General features: G+C 54.9%; 1 protein-coding gene and 2 long non-coding RNA genes across 3 annotated transcripts; 1 reads left to right on the top strand and 2 right to left on the bottom strand.

Annotated features, from left to right (window-relative positions):
* Positions 1-216: 216 nt before the first annotated feature.
* LOC125356125 lies at positions 217-8,325 on the top strand. The gene is made up of 2 exons (XR_007211823.1): positions 217-680; positions 7,314-8,325. It is a non-coding gene; the product is annotated as an uncharacterized LOC125356125 (long non-coding RNA).
* A 7,446-nt stretch (positions 8,326-15,771) lies between these two features.
* Pou3f3 (POU class 3 homeobox 3) lies at positions 15,772-17,470 on the bottom strand. Its single transcript, XM_048352471.1, has 2 exons — positions 15,846-17,470; positions 15,772-15,812 (listed from the first exon to the last, which is right to left on the bottom strand). The coding sequence occupies exon 1, from the start codon at positions 17,408-17,410 to the stop codon at positions 15,872-15,874; it is 1,539 nt and encodes a 512-aa protein (XP_048208428.1). The 5' UTR covers positions 17,411-17,470; the 3' UTR covers positions 15,772-15,812; positions 15,846-15,871.
* A 762-nt stretch (positions 17,471-18,232) lies between these two features.
* LOC125356124 lies at positions 18,233-19,209 on the bottom strand. The gene is made up of 2 exons (XR_007211822.1): positions 18,572-19,209; positions 18,233-18,453 (listed from the first exon to the last, which is right to left on the bottom strand). It is a non-coding gene; the product is annotated as an uncharacterized LOC125356124 (long non-coding RNA).
* Between the last annotated feature and the right edge of the window lie 1,475 nt (positions 19,210-20,684).

Below are 20,684 nucleotides of genomic sequence, written 5' to 3'. Positions count from 1 at the left end.
AGTCACTTGTTCTATTCTTTTGCCACTCTCCAAGAAAAGTGAAGGGGCGCAGGGCGATGGCGCCCCCCGGTCCTCTCCTTCGAAGGCTGAGTCTCCACACCACCACCCACCCCGGGACGCGCGCCCCAGCCTGGCCCTGCCCTGCGCGCCCCTTCACTGTGAACTTTGCCGCGCGGTGGGTTCCCCTTTAAGAAAGTGGAGATCGCTATGAATATTTCATGGGGGAGCACCGGCTACCCACGCTGGAGAAGGGGGAGCCGCGGACCCGGTCGCCGCGCGCGCGCTGCGCTGCGGCCGGGGCGCACAGCTCACCGGGCCCCACCCGTCCCACACCACCGGGGCTAGAACCTGGGAACCCACGAGGCGGACGGTGGCGGGAGGAAGTGGGGGGGAGGGGGGCTGGACACGGGGTTCCCGGGGTCGGAGGGAGCGGGCCTTGGGGTTCATTTCCATAAGAAAGCTGCGGTCCCCGTGGGAGGCCGGATTTCTTGGGCCCCTCGGCCCTTCCCCCACGGCCGGGCTGGTGTGAGCCGCGGGCCGGGAGCTCCGAGGGCCGAGCGCGCGCCGCGCTGGCGGACGGCGTTGGTAAACGGTGCTGGGGAAGGTGGCCCGGCCGGGGCGGGGACGGCCAGCAGCGCGCCGGGCGAGTCCAGAGCTCCCGGGAGCCGGCAGGGAGAGAGGTGAGCCGGGGCGAGCTCGCTCTGTGGGTGCGGGCCACCCTGGAGAGAAAGCCAGCCCAAGGTTGTGAATAGAGAGGAGTCCGGCCGAGACCACATCAGTGGAGCAAAGGGGTGTGTGTGTGTGTGTGTGTGTGTGTGTGTGTGTGTGTGTGTGTGTGTGGGGAGATGTGGACAAGAGCAAAGAGGTCACAAAAGCCCCAGAGCCCAGGCCGGTGGCCTTGCCCGGTTCCTCAGCAAAACCCCAGGGAACCCGCGCTCGCCACCGCGAACCCTCTTCCTGCGAAGGCAGAAAGTGAACTTGCTCGTCTAGTTGATCCCACTAGCGGTTCCCTTCTCTCTTCTTTTGCACCGACTTTCTTTTTCGGATTTCAGTGTGAACAGTGCTCATGTATCCTCAATGTATCACACACACACGTACTTTATGATCTCATCAGGAGAAATTAAAAACCAGATCTGTAATATTTATTCTTAGTTTACAAAAAGCAGGGGGTGGGGATGGGATTTGTTAGACAAATGTCTGGCAAATATAGGAAAAGTATTTTCCTTTCTGCTGGGAAAAGTTGCCTGCAAATGGCTGGTTTCCTTTTGCCAATTCTGGACCACCTGTACCTCCCTGTAAAACTCAATGGGGTCACTAATAAAGCACCAATTAGATGGAGCAATTAGATACCAATTATGACCATTAACAACTCTATCACTAATGATTGTAGTTGAGGACTCCAAAGCTGGTCAAGTTAATCAAGCTGTTTTAAAATTCTGCTACCTAAGAGTTTTAGGAGCCAAGACGGTTTACAAGAAGTTGGCCAGGAGGTATCCGTCCATCCTCAGTGGTGAACTCCTTTCTTTCAGTAGGGTTTATTGCTACTTCCTCTAAATAATGGAGTCTTCATTTCAGGCTCTGTCAAATTGTGCAAAGTGTAACTGATGGAGATGGTTGCCACAGAGTTGGTTTGAATGTGTAGTTGGGGCAGGGTGGGGGTGTAACCCCTCTCCAGTTACTTGGTTCTTTCTGGAAATCATGTAAGTGTTCCAGCTCTTCAGATGGAGGAAATGTCTCTCAGGGCACTAGTAGGTGAAAGAATGAAAGATGCTAAGATTTTGAGAAAAGGAGAAGCCGAGTCCTGGTGGCTCACACCTATAATCCTAACTACTGAGGAGGCTGAGATGTATGAACCAGGGCTCAAAGCCAGGCAGGCAGGAAAGTCTGGGAGACTCTTCACTCCTATTTGCCACCAAAAAGCTGGAGGTAGAGTACCAACTTTGCATGAAAAAACTAAGATGCAGTGTCCAGGCCTTGGAGTTCGAACAACAGCGCCAGCACCAAAGAGAAAAGGAGAAATACGGGATTTGGGTGTGCATTTAAGTTTTCATTTTGGTCTTGGCAGATCAGAACTGAGTGACTTAAAAAGTGAAAAGCTATCAAGAAGATTTTGACTGGTTTAAAGTCTTCAATGTGGCGTGGTTTACTTTTTGTTGGAGGTAATTGGTTTCTTGTCAGCCTTTTTTACTGACAACCACTTGTGATCAAATTCAAGTTCAGGCTCACTTCTGGGATGGGAGGTTGAGGAGACATGGAAGGATCAGTGGTAGAGTCTTCAGGAAGAAGGGTAAGAGGTGGAGGGTAGGGGAGCAACAGGACTATTGAAGGAGCCACGAGTTCATCTCCACATTGATTGCTTCTGCTCACAGTCGCTTCCTTCTGACTTTCTGGACCACTAGAAGTGTTTGGGACAATAGGACTGCAAGTCTGTTTTCCTTGGAACTGTCTTTGCTCAGTACCTCAGTTCCTGCACCGAAGCCCACCATGATGTATTTGTGCACTGTTGTGGAGATTCCCAGGCTGCGTTGTAGACACCTGAGTCGCTTGAGATGAGGAAGGTACATGCTTAGCAGCCCTAAAGGTTTCGATTGGTTCACAGCAGCTGTGTGTGTGTGTGTGTGTGTATGTGTGTACCTGTACTGAAAGCTTGAACTCAGGGCACAGTAACTGATGCTTAGCCTTTTAGCTTTTTCTCTCAAAGCTGGTACTCTAGCACTTGAACCACAGCTCCCCTTCTTGCTTTTTGCTGGCTAGAGATAAGAGTGTCATAGACTTTCCTCAGCCTCGGGAGTCTCTAGGAGTAAAGCATGAGTCACGGAGCCTGGCTCTTATTTGTATTTTGTCAGAATTAATGGCTCTTTTCTGGGGCATCTCCAACTTCAGGCCAGCCCAGACTGTTGGAAAGAAAGAAACCCTCCACAGGTAACACGCAAATCATCCCCCAAGCCTTGTTTGAATGGGACGAGCTTGGGTTAGCGGGTCCTTAGGGACAAGCTTTTGCCTGGCCTGAGCTGCAAGCAACCTGCATAGGACTCTGATGAGTCCTGAACGAAAATCTAAGACAGCTGGCTATGTGGGCTGCTGACCCCACAGGCAGGTCTTACCCGGGGGCTTCCTAAGTCCGCAACACTTCCCTCCTGCCCCTAAGCCCCTCCTTAAGAACAAATTCTCGGTTAATCCCTAGAACTCCAGAAGCTCCAGGGGGCAAGAGGCTAGGACTGGGTTCCCCCCAACTTCCAGCAAGGCAGGTCAGCTTAGGGTCTGCCTCCCACAAAGCCTGGGGGTGGAGTTGGCAGGGCTTGGGAACCGGGAGGGGAAAAAAGACACACCAATTGTCCTCATTCCCTAGTCAGCTGCTGCCAAGTCTGAAACAACAGACCTTGTGAGGAGAGGAAGGGTAGAAGGTGGAGCTGGCCCAGGTTTACTGACCTTCTAGTTTCAATCTGGTGCTCCTAGCAGATCAGGAGCTCTGTGCTAGAGGAAAGACCAGAGAGCTTCCCAAATGTCCAGGAAAAATGAAGAGTACCAGAGGCTATTTGGTCCCCAAACCAAGCCACTGCTCCCCTTGGCTCAGAGGGTCCCTGTCACCCAAGTCTCAAGACATCTGGTGGTAGAAGGTAGGGAAAGCCAAATTTCCCTCAACTTGTCATTTGTTTGAAAGTTGTCAGATACAAGGGAAACATTTTTCTCCCTAATAGGGTCTCCCAGGTGTCAGAAAACCTTTCCAGTCCTAGTGTATCCTTCCTACTCCCCGAGGGGGACGCTTACATATTATTTAGGATTTGAAGAAGAAAGGCAGGAAGGAAGCGAAGGAGGTTGATTTGTCCCCAGCTACCCAAGTAAGTGTAAATGAGTTTGTTTCCTAAAAAGAAATTTTACACCTTTAAACTTTTCCCAGCCAGAGCTCACCAAATTTCATTGCTGTCTCTTGTCAGCAACCACCCCCTCCCCCATCTCTTTTTCTCAGGCTTCTTTGTGGCTTAAGCTTGCATTTTAGGAGAGTTGATATAATGTTCATGTCAGCAAGTCTCCCCATCCCCTCCCTCACCCAGCTTCTTGTATGAAATTGTAGTTGGAAACCACATACGCAAGATCTTTAATTTTTTTTTCTGCTATTCTTCCTGACTAGAAGAATTGACAAGACATAGACACATTAAGTTGCATAAAATACAGTGGACTGATCAGCCAAAATGCATCTCATTTGCACTTGTATATAGCCAGGGTTGGGGCTTGTGTCACTCACAACCTCCTGAAATCTCTGCCAAGCGAGAGCGACTGGGTAGAATTTCTAGCAGGCCCCATGGTGAGGCCATTTGTGAGGTAGGAGGCCCAGCTCCGCCTGGGCAGCCGGAGATGGAGGGAGGTGGGGAGGTGGTAGGAGGCGTCTGCAGGCCTGGCCTGAGGGTTGAAGCAGCCGCTGTAAAACTTCACTCCTAGTAGTTCAGGAGGCTGGGACAATTGGTTGGTGGGTGTCCACTGAGGAGACAGGAGGTCTGCAGTGACCCCACTGGGCATGCACTTGATTGTTAGAGAGGCCATCACAGAATGTATTTCATACCCCAATGAAACGGTCTCCCAAGATGTATCCTTGGGCACCAGAGGAGGGGTATCTCTATCTGATTGGGCCCTGTACTTGCCCCTGACCTTGAACTTGGACTCTGAGCTACCCACTACACAGGGTCTTTAGTGTCCTTCCTTCCTTCCTTCCTTCCTTCCTTCCTTCCTTCCTTCCTTCCTTCCTTCCTTCCTGCCTGCCTGCCTTCCTGCCTTCTTTCCTTCCTTCCTTCTCCTTTTCTCGATTATTCCTTTCTTCTTTTCTCTTTCCCCCTCCCTTTATCTATCTTTCTTTCCTTTTATGTTTTTCTCCTTCTCGTCCTCCCTTCACATCCCCCCTCCCTTCCCTCCCTTCCTTTTTTATTTCCAGCACTCCCTTACATAGACTTCAACCCTCTTGGTCTCCAAGGGCTCAACTGCCAATTCCCACCAGCCGGCTCGGGGACCCACAGCTGGAGGCCAGGGTTGGGCCGGGGCTTAGGGTTCCTTCCAGGTTCTGAGGCAGCAGGGAGAGAGTGGCCTGGAGGTGTTGGAGCCTTGGAGCGGATGAAGGGAAACAGGGGGCAGTCCGGGAGGGGTGCTCCTACCCCAGCGTCCTTTCTCTTGGTCTGGCTGGGGCTCCCAGCTTGGGGGAGGTGGGGGGTTCTCAAGGCCTGATTTCTGCCTCCAACCTTCTGGGGGCCACCAGGGGCCAGGCGCGTTGCCTAACGAGGCCACCGCCTCCGTGAGCCGCCCGCAGAGTTTGCCCGGAGCAGGGCCCTGCGGAGCCAGGCGCAGCCACCTACCCGAGAACACCGAGGCCTGCGGGAGCCGGAGGAGAAAGAAGCCCGAGGGCCTGGCGGCCGAGCCAGCCCCACCGGCAGCCCCCACCCCCGCACCTACGCGGAGCCGCCTGTGCGTGCCGGGCTGTATGTGTGCAATCAACCGCCTCTCCCTCCCGGGAGCTGGGGAGACGCCTGCAAGGTGTGCGATCCTTGCTAGGAGTTTTTGCTGGAAGCCTTTGTTACAGCTTTGTCCGCGGGCGGGCCCTCACCCGCAGCCACGCTGGGCCGCTCCGGTCCTCTGTCTTCTGGACAGTACACACGGGGGCGAATCTGCCCAGGATCAGTCGTCTTGCACCAATTCCCCTCTTTCAGAAACGTGTCCCCCCCTCCCGCCCCCCTTGCCTGCCATGTCCCTTTCAGGCCCGGGGCAGAGAAACTGTTCTCACCACCAAGGCCCTCGGGGCCAGGCTTTGCCCAGAGATCAGGCTTTTTGAATGTGACCTTGCGATGCTGCTTGCAGTAAATGGGACGTGGGGCTAACAGGGGTGGGTACTGGGGAGGGGGGGGGGGGGCTGGGAGGCAGTGACCAGGCCTTCCCTAGACTCCCAGATTCTGACACAGAGAGAGTGTTGGTGTTGCATATGATACAGGCCTGTACCATTTGTCTTCTGCTGGCAATGAGGTCGCAGTATTCTTGGGGAACCTTTGCCTTCAGATCCCAAGTCCCCATATTAAGCGCGATGCCTCCTAGGGGGAGATTCAGCTTTAGGCCAGACCTCTGAGGCATGCTCTGGCACACAGAACTGGAAACAGGACTGTTTCCACGCACAACAGTCTACCCATGGCATGACACCCCCCCTTCCCTGCAGTATTTCTATTGAACTGGTCTTCCTGTCTTCTTCTTGGGCTTCTCTACCTGTATTTGGAGAAACGCAAGAGCGCGCACCTCTCCCAGCTGAGGGTTCTGCGAGTTACCTAACACCCTCGGAGGCAGGGGATTCCTCAGATGATCCTTTTGCCCCAAATCAGCTAGCCCTTCGTGTTCTGGCAGGGTGATGCTAACGGCAGTCAAGGCTCCCCTCCCTGGGGGCTTTTGTTCTCCTCCTTGAAGCCCAAGTTCAAGGGATGGGAAGAAAGAAGTGAGACAACTCATCTCCCTTTTGGTCCCTCTCCAGGCATCCACCCTTTTACCTGCAGGCCTTCTCTTTGATATGCGGAGGAACGCCCAGAAAGCTGCTGGGTGGGGTGGGTATATATGTAGATACCCAAGCCCCTCTCCTCCCTGAACACCAGAAAGTCCATTCAGGTGGGGGGTGGTGCCTTTCAGTTTTCTCTACCCCCACTTCCCCAGACCAGTGGAACTGGAGGCTCACTGGCTTACAAACTTCTCCTGTTAAAATGCAGTCCAGGCATGAATGGGAACGTGGCCCAGTGGTAGAGCACTAGCCTTGTCAGTGCAAAGTCTTGAGGTTTTATACCTAGCAGCAAACACACAAAATCCTAGCTGACACAGCTAGGCAATAGGTCTTGGAAGAAGGTGAAAGCCTGAAATGTTTAAATTGGAAAGATTTCTCCTCCCAAACCTTTCACTAAATATGGTTTATAAGTGTTATTTTGTTTGTGGATGGGTTTTCTACTATTGCAACTCAAAGATTCTCAAACTAAGCCTAGTAAGCATTTTATTTTCATTTTTGTTGGTTTTGGGGTGTGTGTGTGTGTGTGTGTGTGTGTGTGTGTGATAACTATACATTCTGATTTGATTGATCTGATGTAGCAGATTTATCTTCAAGTCTGCAGGTAAGTTTTCAACTTTGGGCATGTAGATAGAAAGTTCTCTTCCCTACTCTGCAGCTTACCTGGGCAGGTCCAGGCTGCTCCTCACACTGCAGGCCTGTAGTATCTGACTTGGGTAGTGTGAGCTGGCAGGTTTTGACACCTTTCACTTCCGTGCTGGCAAACGAGAGCTCTTTGTAATGAATATCCATTCTGTTTCAGCGTGTAGAGTTCCAGCTGACCGCACAGGCCTTACCTACTGCAGAGAGGCCATCCTGGAGGACAGGACTAAAGAGTGTCACCTGGGAAGCACTTTGTCAAAGCAGCTCTTGTCTTGTTAAATTTTATTTTTTAAAAAACATTTCAGAAATGTTTTGGCTTCTCTCTCTGTGTACACTCCATTACTTTGCAGCTACAATGACGAAACATGAACAGTGGTCATCCTTCTTTCCCCGTTTGGAAGCAAGTCCAGCAAGAGGGACTTACAAAGCCCCAGATACAGCTCAGGTGTGTACTTGGGTTTTTTTTCTCATCCCCTCTCACTGGGCCACAGTTCCCACTTGATCTTGGTTTTCTCTGGCCAACTTCCCCTAAGCAAAACCTCTCTGTCAGCTTCCAGGAGAAGAGGATTTACTTAGATCATGGAACTTCCCAAGTCCAAGTGCGGCCAGGCTCAAGTGCTCCAGGTAGGCAAACCTGGCTCTTCTGATAGCTAGAAGATCTGACCTGGATGCAGACCTTGGTTGTCGCAAACGGAAATCCTAACCAACACATTCCAGACCATTCTAAGTTGATGGCAAGTTAGGGTGCTTTACATATATAATGTTCATGTATTCTCGATCAGCTCTGTTACTTGAATTCAAGTTTTGTTCACATTTGGGCACACAGAAACCAGCTAGGTTTACATTCCCAGCACATTTCCATTGGGCAACTGTCGACCCTCCCAACAATCAACACACTTCTTTCTGAAAATTCAAAAAACCTCTCCCACTTAGAAAGATTGTTTTGCAGTATTTAACAACTCCATGGGGGGTGTGTGTCTAGTTTTCTCCCTCAAAAAATAAGCAAACTAACTGTTCTTCTTCTCCTTTCACACACCCCAACTATTTTTTCAAAGCAAAAAAAAAAATCTGTTTCCAAAAGGAGGGAAACATACAAATTCCATTAATGAATTACATACATGGAATGCGGCCTGTCTGGAGCAATTGTATTTGTAAATAAATGGCTTCCTGTTTATTATGTCTGAGCACATTGTAATTAATACAGCGAATAGTGCAACTCGGAGTTTGTTGGCGTCTCGTCATTGTCTTTTTGGCCTCCTTAGATAAAAGTTTCAATTGAGTTGATGGTTAAAATCTTTATTCTTAACCGCCCAGGCTGACCTGAAGTTTATTCATTTGCGAGAGTTCAGGGAATCCGTGGCTGCTTCCTGGGAATGTTATCCTTCTGCAGCCAACCACGACCTCCATAGAGGGACACTGGGCACAGGGCATCCTTGCCCAGCCGGGAGCCCACACAGGGCCGTGTCCCCATCGCCCAGCAGGACTAGTGTGCCAGGGTGTGTGACAGTCACAAGGTCGGGCCACGGGCAGCTCACCTCCCACCCTCGGGGAGCCGAGGCTAGACCAGCCACGCAGTGCCCTCCAAGAACTCCACTGCCCAGTGGGGCCCGCAGAAGCCGGCCGCCCAAACTTGGACCCAGTGGCCGGGCCGCCCTAGCCGGGGGGGGGGGGGGGGGGGCCCGCTGTCCCTCCCGGCCGCGGGGACTTGGGAACGCTGCGGGGACAAAGCGACCTGCGGGCGGGCACGCCCTCCACTCGGCTGGCTGGCTGGCAGAGGTGCCGAGCACGCCCCTCCAGTGAGCAGAGCTGGGGTTAGGCCTCCGGGCTTGGCTAAGTCTTTGAAGGCGCAGAGGTTCGGGACCTGAGCCTCCGGGAGTAGGCGTTCGGAGCAGGCCGGGCCCTCTGAACTCCAGGGGCAGCCAGAAGGAGCCGGCCTGGGAATCCCCCACCCCACCGAGCTCCCGATGGGGGCTCCGCACACCGGCCTCCCGAGCGTCCAGCCTTCCGCCCGGCCTCCCCCGCGTCGCCCTTCCTGCCAGGGCAACTTTCCGAAGTTCCCCCGCGCTCCCCGCCAGGCCTGGGCCTTTCCCCGGGTGACTCGGGTCGCGGCTGACTCTACCCACTGCCCGGGGGTCCCTAGCTTCCTCCAGGCCCGGTTATTTCCATACGAATGCCAATCACAAGAGTTCTGAGCGGGCTGGGGCAGAGCCGGGAAGAAGGATTTCAACCTGCGTTCCAGAAGGTTTCAGCTTGACAATTATCATCAGTAACCCCGATAGACAACTCCATTGAAATTAAAAAAAAAAAAAAAGGAGAGGAAGAAAATTTACTACTGCTCTTGAAAGCCGTTATTTTTTTTTTTTTTACATCGCCTTTAGGAAGATAGATGAACAAAACATCGCGTTTCAAGCCATTTTGATCTGTAATTAAATGGCAGGATCGGTTTGTATTCTCCTACGGCTTTTACAGAAGTTGCACTGATCCAAAGTCGGGTTGCTGTGTCAGAGTGGCATTTTTATTAATGAGAATACAAAAAGCTTGCATATTCTTAGCCCTGCTTGAATTTAGTTGCTAAGCAACCGGTGTATGGTAATTCATCCGCGAAATTTAAATCTTTGAGAAAAGATCGTGCGTTTTTTGCTGAATGGTCGCCACGAGGAAAACAACTTGTGGGAGCCGCAGCAGCTGCCACCGTCGGGCTGCGGGGGCTTTGCGGGGTCCCTCCCGTCGGGGCCCCGGCCGCCCCGGGAGTCGCCACTGGCTCCCCAACGCGGCCCTCTCCCTCTCTCTCTCTCTCTCTCTCCGGGAGGAGGGGGGTCCCCCCCCCACGCCCCGCGCCCAGCCTCCCACCGAGCCACTCTGCGGATCTGGGGTTCTCCCCTCCAGGCAGGTCCTCCACTGGACCACGTTCCCGGGGGGTCCCTGGGGCTTCTCAATTCCTATTGCAAATTTCCGCCTCCCCCTCCTTTAGCGTGCACCCCCCCCCCCAAGCGTGCACACACACACACACACACACACGTGCACACACACACACACAGAGCCTCCAAGAGAATGCCTTCCCAGACCCCCTCTGAGGTCACTTCCAGAGCCGACTCTTCCTCGAGGAAGAGCGGACTCATCAAGAACAGCAGCCCGACAGTCCACCAGAAGGCCAGGCGGCCGCCGCGGGCCGGCAGTGACATCATAGACTCCGGCTCCTGCTCGCCAAACCCGCGCCCACATTTTAGGATACAGGAACAAACACGGATGTGAAATCAAGAAGGAAAGAAAGAGTAATCTAATTAATAGGCCATGAGCCAGGCTAACAAAATCAAAGAATCTGATTACACGAGTACCCCTCTTGCTATCTCCGCTGCGGCCCCCACCCCCAGCTCTTCCAGACTCCTCGCGATTTCCTTCCCTAGGCTGGAAAGTTCAGGAGGTAAACCCAGAGCCCTCTGCTGATTTCCTTCTTGAAATCAAGATCAAGCCTACCGTGGGGCTCCAGCAGTCGGAGAGGTCACGTGGGTGACCTTCAAGCCCAGGGACCAGCCCTCCCTGTGGAGCTGAGCTCACCAGGCAACCGGCAGAACTGGCAGGGCCACGGAGAGGAGCCCTCATGCGTTTACACGGGTCACTCCTAAGCACGACACCTGTCCCGGGGACTTAAGCTGTCAGTAGTGGGGGGGGGGGGGGGCAGGAGAAAAGGAGTTCTCCAGTCAAGTCATTAGAAAAAGGGGCTGTTCTTCTTTAGAATGTAGCACCATACTCCCCACCCCCCAAATTTAAAAAAAAACAAAAAACAAAAAACCCTGCTTCTAGGTCACCTTAAACTCTCAACTGTCTTCAACTACCTTCCCATCACAGAGATCTGGGCACCTTCAGGTATTCGCTTTGGGTACAGAAACAGCATCTTCTCTTAACCCGTACAGCCAGCCACATGTATTTTAGACGAGGACTCTTTAGTTTCTACCTTTCTGCCTTAAAAAGGAAACAAGACAGGACCAACTCCTCAGCAACTAATTTCAGGTCTGCATGCAGTGCCAATACTTGTTGCATCCATTTTAGAGTTGATTAATTACCCTGGAACTTGGGCAAACTAAACTCCAAGTGAAAAGAATGTTTCTTCCTTCCTTCAATTTAGTTCTGAAATCTACAACTTATCGATGGATCTTGCTCCATTTACATACAAATTGGTGCAAAGATGCCTATATCTTAAGATGCATTTTGTATAAGTATATAAAAATGTCATTTTTGATTTAGCTTGAAGAGGTTGATCATTTATTACAAAAATAAACGAATAAATACAACAATATATTGTTGCTTCCAACAGGATAAATACTTTACAAATATATAATTAAAAAACAAATTTAATTGTTAAAATCATTTCAGATATTACACTTATGGATAAAACTATAGTATATGCTGCATTTAATATTAGAACCAATTATCCTCTGAATGTTGAAAACCATCCATACAACACAGGTTATGAGCACTGAAATGAGCAAGCTCTAGAGGCCACAGGGCAGTAGCAGAGGGCATCTCAAAGATCGATAATGGACAGTTCTATTCGGGAATAAACTAGTTAGTACTAAGAAAATGGAGAGGAAGAGCAACAACAGCGAAGTGACTTTTAAATATACCCCAAATGATTTACTGTACAACTTTCAAGAGAAGATAGTTGGAGAAGGAGGGGACCAAGGCATAGAAAATGGATCAAGAAACCTCAGAGGCTATTAGCTAGCTGTAAACGGGCCTGGACCGGGACTAGCTAGGCTATTGGACTAGAACTTGGTCATTTTCCTTTGGGTTGGAAGGGGAGGAGGGGAGGGGGTGAAATGGAGGAAACAAATGGGCACTTTACGAAGCGAAGCACAAGACACTTGCACTGCATGGGAGTACAATGACCAAATTCATTAAAAAGATCTGGTGATATATAACAATATTTTCATTATTTACATGTGTAACAATATGAGCCTCAGCACAAAACCTCTCAGTTATAGCTCCTCTCTTTTGTGTCTCCACCATGAATTTCATCTTGTAAATACATCCAAAGGATTGGTTTTCTTTTAAAGAGTCCAAACAACTCACTTTATAAGATGCAAAAAGAAAGAAAGAAAGAAACAATATGGGTTTGCTCATTCAGCTTCTTCAATTAAAAGTTTTAACTTTGCCAACCTCAAATCAGGGCTCTTTCCAAAGTAAGCAATAGGTTGCCTTTTAAATAGAAAACAGTGTGAAATCTAATGTAAGCTCTATTGTTATAAGCTAGATCAAGTAAACGGATACCTCCTAAGTTTTACTCCCTGTCTAATCAAGCACAGTGTTTCAGCCAGGAAGCAAACAAATGAATAAACGAAAAAAACCACAACAATATGATTCTATCCATTGACTAGCAGTATATGCCACACACAAGCAACCTGCCCATTCCCCAGCATTCCCAGGAAGCCCCTTTTGCTGTACCCAATAGACAATCAAAAAATCAACCCCCCCCTCCTCCAGGTTGTGAAGTCACTGGGCAGTGCGATTATAATAGCAAGAGAAGTACAAAACAAGAAGCCTAGGAAATGTAAATTGTGATTTCTTGTCTTCATTCCCCCCCCCTTTCCTTCTGTTTAATAAATGTTGCCTTTTTTTTTTTCAGATTTCACAAATCAAAATGATTGTGATTTTTTAGTACGATATGGTGTTTAAAATAATGCAACCCAATACACAGCCATCTGGCTGGGCTTGATTTATGAAAGTGACAGAGGGCCTGTCTGAGAGAAATAACTGTTTCTGGGTTGCTCTCAGACTTTTCTCAGGATTTCTTTTTAACCCCTGCATCCACATCTCAAGGAGAAGTGGTGAAGATGAGAGAAATGGGCAAAATATGAGAGACAGCTGAGTAAGACTGGGAGAGATTCACCTATAAAACCATTGCTTCTCACCCATAACTGCATTTTATCTATAGGTACAGTACACAGGGACTCAACCAAGCAGAACTGTTTGCATCTTTAGTGCTCATGACCTGAGGTAGTACATTTCAGGATCTCATATTATAAATATTGATATAGGTACTGGATAAATGTGACCATCCTGCAGTGCTTACCTAAAAAAGTGACCTAAAAGTGGAAACCTCCAGCACCAATGAAGAAGAGGAAAGAATCATATTGGATAGATAGGGAGTCACAGAAGCATCAGAGCATTAATTCTGATCTGGTAATCACAAGGATGGTAGCCTGGACAGTATGGAGCCAAAGCAGAATTCTAAAACTACATTATGTCATTACAGAAATAAAATACCCCTCAAAAAAAAAAAACAAAACAAAAAACAAACCCAAAGGGCAAAAGTGTAATAATTTAAATTTAATTACTTATAGTCACTGCTTAGAACTAATTGCGATAAAAATATTTCATAGCTTTATAAGGCAGTCTTCACAATTATTAGTCTTTAGGAGAAGGGAAAGGAGACTGAGCCTCTGCTTAGGATGTAGTATAGCAGAGAAAAGGAGAGGCTGAACTTAGTAAGGGGCTGAATAGACTATTAATGACCAGTTGGCACTAAAAAAAAAACCCAACACACCAAAACTGTTGATCATCCAATAAAGAATGCAAGCATCTAAGAAAGAAAGGGCTAGTACTTACAGACAACCTCACTGAAAACCAATAAAGACACCTACTAAAATTAAGGGAGATGGGAAATAATCGTGAAATTTATGGATTAACAAGATTGACCACTATGTTAAAGCACCAGCTGCTTTAGTAATAGCTATTCTGTACTTGAGGTGTCCAAATACCCAATATCATTAGATGGAGCAGCTCTAATTTCTTAATGCTATTACTTAATGATTTGCTTTAGCAAAAAAAAAAAAGTATATATATTTTCTAGAGGACTCTTTTCTTTCCACACAGTGTTTACGCATCAGACACAGACTATTTCATTCTAACAAATTTATTTTCTCAATCAGCTTCTTACGGAATCACTACTCAAATTAAATTACAGTCAAATGATCACATCAAAAAGATACCCTTATTACCTAACAACTGTCCATATTTTCATTTCATTTTGATTTGTGCTCGTCTGAAAAAAACACGTAATACAAGATCTGGGGAAAAATAAATTACCGTTTTGCAGCAGTTCATAAGTATTCTGAATAAAATATTAAAAGAAGTCATTTAATGAAAATATAAAGCAAATATTTTTAGATCAACAACGGATCTAACAATTCTATATTGCCGTCTTTTTGAAAAGTCTGTTTATTAAAACCTACCAAAAACACTGCTTGGAAATGGCAGTATTATATAATCACATCCACAGCACCCATTCAATCAAAGTTGGCAACGGATTGAGGACAGAAGTCCACAGAAGTGCAGCGGCTGGTGCTTGAGTCTCTCTTAAATCCCTTTTTTTTTTTTTATCTGAGTCAGTCCAGAAATAAAAAATAAAAAATATTAATAAAAAAAATATTAGCGGTGGAATCTTTAGGCAAGGTCCACCCTGAGCGAGGGCGCGGCAGCCGGCGAAGCCCCGGTCGGTCGCTGAACGGATGCCGGGCTTCGCTAGTTGGCCTGGAAGGCTTGGGGCCTCGTTCTGCTCCCTGGCAGCCCAGCTGCGCTCGCCGGGGGCCGGCCGGGCCTCGGGCCTCTCCACTCGGGGGGGCTGGACCGTCTCTCTCTCCCGCGCCTATCCTCTGCTCCTGCGCGATGTTTTTATTTCCAAGGTGATTTGGAGGATGCTTTCTTTTGGCATTGCTATTCAGTCTGTTAATATCGGAAGCTGCGATTTGTTTGTGGTTTGTTTTTTTTTCTTTCTTTTCCCCCTTCCAGGAGACTTTTCTCTCCTCTTCTTCCCATTTCCAAGTTGATCTGTTTCCAAATGGTTTTCATCGATGGCCAAGAAAAAGAAAGAAAACAGGGTCCAGGAGCACACAGTCAAGACTCCAGGAGACCTGGCGCTTCTGCTTTCTTCCAGGTCGCTCCCGGGAAAGAAAGTTTCCCTGGATCTCTTTTAGGCAGCCCTTTTGGAGGAACTGGAAGGAGGTGTGTGGGGGGTGGGGGTGGTGGTGGTGGGTGGGTAGGGTGTCTCTCTCCTCTCCCGGTTTTGTTTTGTTTTAGAGGAGGAGAGGGGGAGGCAGGTGCTGTCCACACCCCCCCCCTCCTGCCACGTCGGCCATCTCGGGGTGGGAAAGACCTCAGAATGCAGCAGTTCTGGGGTGTCCGGTATCCACCCTTTCCTTAGAAACAGACCACCACCACCGTATAACAAGTGACATCTCCCGGTGGTCCCTTCCTTTTGCTCTCCGCTTTTTGCTTGTGACACACGTATATCAAACAGTCTGGGATATGCACGATGCTTTCAATTTTCTTGTCTCTGCTTTTTTTTTTTTTTTTTTTGGTCCCTCCTTCCTTGGACTTCAAAAACAAAAAGAGAGAGAGAGAGAGAGAAAGTCTCCTCCTGGGTCCGTCTCTCCATGCACGGGTCGCGTCTTCCTCCTCCGAGGGCGGAGGGGGGGAGGCGGTGGTGGAGGCGCCGGGGTGCAGCCCGGGACGCCGGTGTCAGCGCTGCAGCAGCGGCGGGGCGGCGGGGCGGCGGCGGCGGCTGGGTGGCGGCGGCGGCGGCTGCAGCGGCGGCGGCGGTGGGGACGGCGGCGGTGCTGGCCGAGGCTTCGGAGGTGGCGGCGGCGGCTGTGCGCGCGCGCGCGGCGCGCGCGGTCCGGGGCCCCCCCTTCCTCCTCTCCCCCCCCTCCCCGGGGGCCGTCACTGCACACTGGTCTGCAGGCCGTGGTGCGGCGGCGGCGTGTCGGCGCTCACGGCGCCCACCTGCGAGTAGACGTCGTCGGGCGTCTGCTGCTGGATGCCGGGGGGCGTCATGCGCTTCTCCTTCTGGCGGCGGTTGCAGAACCAGACGCGCACGACCTCCTTCTCGAGCTGCAGGCTGTCGGCCAGGTTGGTGATCTCCTGCGCCGAGGGCTTGGGGCACTTGAGGAAGTGGCTCTCGAGCGCGCCCTTGACGCTCACCTCGATGGAGGTCCGCTTCTTGCGCTTGCGGCCCTGCGCGGCGATCTTGTCGATGCTGGTGGGGCTGCCGGTGCTCGAGTCCGCCTCCTCCAGCCACTTGTTCAGCAGCGGCTTGAGCTTGCACATGTTCTTGAAGCTCAGCTGCAGGGCCTCGAAGCGGCAGATGGTGGTCTGCGAGAACACGTTGCCGTACAGCGTGCCCAGCGCCAGCCCCACGTCGGCCTGCGTGAAGCCCAGCTTGATGCGCCGCTGCTTGAACTGCTTGGCGAACTGCTCCAGGTCGTCGGACGTCGGCGTGTCCTCGTCCGAGTGCGGGTCGTGGTTGTTGAGTCCCGGCCCCGCGCCGCCGCCGCCGCCGCCGCCGCCGCCGTGGTGCGGCGGGCCCTGCGCGTGGTGCGGGTGCGGCGGGTGCGGGTGCGCGTGGTGGTGGTGGTGGTGGTGGTGCTCGGCCAGGTCCGGGGTGTCCCCGCGCACCAGCCCCGGGTGCACCAGGCTCTGCGCGCCGCCGCCCGCGCCGCCGCCGCCGCCGCCGCCGCCGGACCCCGGGGGCGCGCTCAGCATGCCGTTCACCGTGAAGCCCCCGGGCTGCGAGTAGAGCAGGCTCTGCGGCGGCGGCGGCTGCTGGCCCCCGGCCATGGACGGGAGGTGCGCGGCGGCGGCGGCGGCGGCGGCGGCGGCGGCGGCAGCGGCGGCGGCGGCCCCCCAGCCCCCCGGGTGGCCCTGGTGCGGGGGCGGCGGCGGCGGCGGCGGCGGGGGTCCCAGGTGCGGCGGCCCCCGGTGGTGCAGCGCGGTGCCGGCGTGCAGGTCGTCGCGCCCGGCGCCGCCCTTCACGTCGGGGCCCTGCGGCGGCGGCGGCTGCGGCGGCTGCTGGGGGCTGCCGGCCATGCCCACCGCGCTGCCCGACCACGGCGAGCTCGCCTCCACGGCGGCGGCGGCGGCGGCGGCGGCGGCGGCGGCGGCGTGGGGCAGGGCCGTGACCCACTGGTGCGCGTGGCTCAGCATATGGCCGCCGTTGCTGGCGGCCATGGCCCCCTGCATGAAGTCGCTCTGGACCATCTTCACCGAGGAGGGGTCCCCCCGGTAGGCGCCGGAGGTGACGGCGGCGCTCCCGGGCTGCATGCCGCCGCCGCCGCCGCCCCCCGCGCCGCCGCCGCCCCCGCCGCCGCCGCCGCCGCCGCCTCCGCCGCCGCCGGCCCCCGCCGCGTCCGAGTGCACAATGGAGCCGGCCGCGAGCAGGCTGTTCCCCGGCAGGTAGGGGTTAGAAGCCGCCGTGGCCATGCCGCTCCGCTCCCGCCACCCCACCGCCGCCACCACCGCCGCCGCCGCAGCAGCAGCCGCGGCCGCCGCCGCCGCCGCCGCCGCCGCGCCCCCCCTGCGCCTCCCGCCTCCGCTCCCCCCCCCTCCTCCTCCTCCTCCTCCTCCCCCGCCCCTGCCCGGGGCCCCCGCCGCCTCCGCCGCCGCCGCCGCCTCCGCCGCCGCCGCCTCCGCCCCCGCCGCCGCCGCCGCGGCCCCGGGCTGCAGCTGCAAGGCCGCTCGGCAGGGCGCGGGGGTCGCCGGCCGGCCTCGGTCAGCGGCCGCCGCCGCAGCAGCAGCAGGCGCAGCGCTCGCGCTCCGGGGAGGGCGGCTCGCCGGTCGGGGCGTGCTCCGTGGCCGGCCCGCTCAGGGGGGGTCGTGGCCGCCCCCCGGCCCCGGCGCGCTCGGCCAGCTCCAGCGGGGCTCGCCGGCCTGGGGCGGGGACCGGCTCGCGGGGCGCTCGGGCCCGGGGCGCGCGGACTCCCGCCGCCGCCGCTGCTGCTGCTGCTCCTCCTCCTCCTCCTCCTCCTCCGGTCCTCCTCGGGCGGGCGGGCGCAGACTCTGCCCCCGGCGCGGGGGGCTCCGTCCACCTGCTAAGCGAAGGTTTCTCGGGAAGCAACAAAGAAAGAAGCCGGGGCTGCCTCCCGGCGCCCGATGAACAAGGACGGCCCGGCCACCGGTCCCGCGGCGCCGCTTCCTTCCCGGCTCGGGACTCGGCTTCCCCGCGGCTCCTCAGCGACGCATGTCACTCGTTCTTCCTCCGAGTGGCAAAACTTTTCTTTTCTTTTTCTTTTTTGTTTTCCTTCCCGTCCTCGAAGGCGTGGTGCTCGCGTGCGCGGAGAGGGGCGGCGGGCTCCGGCTCTCCCCCTCGGGTCCTCTCTCCCAGCAAGTTTTGTTCTGTCCTAGGAAAACTTCTGGCGACCGTGCATTTCTCTGAAGTTGCTATTGCCAGAGCTCCGGGTGGCCTCTCACACAAGCGTCCTTTTGCATTCTCCCCGCGACACGCACAGTCTGATGCGACATCTTTCCTTTTGGGCAGAAATTAGGAAAACAAATATAACAAGGAAGGAAGGAAGAAGAAGAAGAAGAAGAAGAAAAAAAAAAGGAACAGGCAAAAAAAAAAATGATGTCGAATTGCTCTGTTACCTTGCGGCTGACGGTTGGGGTGGTTGGTGTTTTATTTTTTTCCCAGCAGTTGTCTGGAGGAGGAGGAGGAAGAAGAGTGCATTGGTAGAGGTTGAGGTGTGTGTGTGCATATAGGGGATCCTGGATACACAAACCAACTCCAGCGGGCACGTTCCACCGCTCGCAGGGCGCACCGACGGCGGGCGGCTGGAGCTGGCCAAGCCGGAGCCAGAGTTGCCTCGCTCTGAACCCCGGTTCGCGCTCTCTCTCTCTCTCTCTCTCTCTCTCTCCCTTTCCCTCTCTCCCTCCCTCTCGCTCACTCTTCACTCCCTCTCTCTCTCCTCTCCCTCTCTCTCTCTCTCTCTCTCTCTCTCTCCCTCTCTCGGGCGCCCGCACTCGCTCCGCGATCTGACAGTTCGCTCTCTGTCCCTCCCTCTCAGAGCGGGGACTGTCGAATGTTTACCCTCCGCCGCGAGCGCGCACCCACCACCACACTTTCCCAAATACAAGGAAGTCGAGCACCAGGGCCCCCGCTGATTGGCTACCTGCTGGGTGATTGGCAGCCCCGGAATGACTGGCTCAGGACGCGCGGCCCCCCTTCCGGCCGTTCCGATTGGTTGCTTTTTAATTTAGGCAGAGCGTCGTAGAAGCTGGGAAGCCGTCGCCTCCCTCCCTCCCTCCCTCCCTCTCTCCTTCCTCGCCCGCGTCTCCTCCCCGCCCACCCACCCCCGCCCCCCCTCCACTCCGGGCCCCACCGCCACCTCTTAACTCTTAGTGTCCGGTGCGAGCGAGGAGGTTCCCTCGCCGGCTCCGGGCGATCGGGATAATGCTGGGAGGGAGGGAAGGAGAGAGGGAGGCCGCGGGGAGGGGGGGGGGGAGGAAGAAAAGGGAGCGAAAAAGAGAGGGAGGGACGACGAAGGAGGGTCTGAAGGAAAGCGAAGTGGGGGGGGGGGAGGAGAGGGAGACACACGGCGACCCAGCCACCCCCCACCCCGAGGGTCGTGCGGCGCGCGGGGCGGCCCCCGCGGAGCCCGCCACCCCTCGCCGGCGCCGGGCGCTCGGAGCGCGCGCGTCCCGGACGCCCCCTCGCCGCCGCCGCCGCCGCCGGTACCTAGAGCCAGATGCGTCCCCAGCGGGGTGGCAAAGTTTCCGCCGCTCCTCGCGCGCCGGGCCCCGCCTCGCTCCCGGCGGCGGGGGTGAAGGGGAGGTCGCCTCGCCGCCCCGCACGCGGGGTGGCCGCCATCCGGGGAGATCCGCCGCCGCAGCCGCAGCAGCAGCAGCAGCAGCAGCCTCAGCAGCGCGCCCGCGGCCGCCCTCTTTGTTTAAGTTCCCGGGTGCCATCCTCGGGGAGACCCGCAGCCCGGGACGTGCGCGGGGCCGGCGCGTGCGAGGCTCCCGGCTCCCCGATCCCGGCTCCCGGCCGCGGCGGGCTCCCCCACCCCCTCGCCCGCTCCCTCCTTCCTCCACCCCCCCCGTGCTCCCTCGCCCGCGCCCTCCCTCCTCGCCTCCCACCCTCCTCCTCCTCCTCCTCCTCCTGCGGGATTCGGGCGACCGGCGCGCGTGCCCCTGTGAGTTCGGCCGGCCGGCGGAGCCTCGCGGGGGTGGGGGGGTGGGGGTGGGGGTGTGCAAAGCAGTCAGGGCGACCTCCCCCCCTCCACCCCTCCACAGCCTTATCGTAAGTGTGTGCGCCCCGAATTCCTCCAGGATTCCCCCTCGGAATCCAACCGCCGTGGCCCCCCACGACGGGGGCGCACTCACCTCGCTGGGCACGGGGAGTGCGTGTGTGTGCGTGGTGTGTGTGTGTGCGCGCGCGCGCGCGTGTGATTCCAGGGTGGTGGTTACTAGCGGCGGTGTCCTGGACAGGGGTGGTTTCGTGGGCCCCCCCTCCCCTTCTTTCCCTTCTGCCTCTGATGGCTTGTGCGTGGTGGAGGGGACCCGCAGCTCCCGACGCTCCCTCCCTCAGCCCCGGCCTGACCGAAAGAGTTAAGGGGGCCGGGAGGGGGAGTGCGCCGGGTGGGCGGGAGGAGCTGGGGTGGAGTGTGGTGGTGGGGGGGGAGAAGGGTAAGCGGGGGGGGGGGGGAGACGCGGCCAAGCGGAAACGCTGCTCGCAGGAACCTCAGCGAACCAAGAAAAA

This window comes from Perognathus longimembris, chromosome 8 (assembly GCF_023159225.1).
Source record: "Perognathus longimembris pacificus isolate PPM17 chromosome 8, ASM2315922v1, whole genome shotgun sequence".
Classification (NCBI taxonomy): domain Eukaryota; kingdom Metazoa; phylum Chordata; class Mammalia; order Rodentia; family Heteromyidae; genus Perognathus; species Perognathus longimembris.
Note: the sequence above shows the minus strand (reverse complement) of the source record. Positions and strands in the feature narration are given on the sequence as shown.

What these genes read in the sequence shown, in the direction of transcription:
- Pou3f3 (XM_048352471.1), bottom strand. Translation starts at nt 17,410, where the DNA reads ATGGCCACGGCGGCTTCTAACCCCTACCTGCCGGGGAACAGCCTGCTC.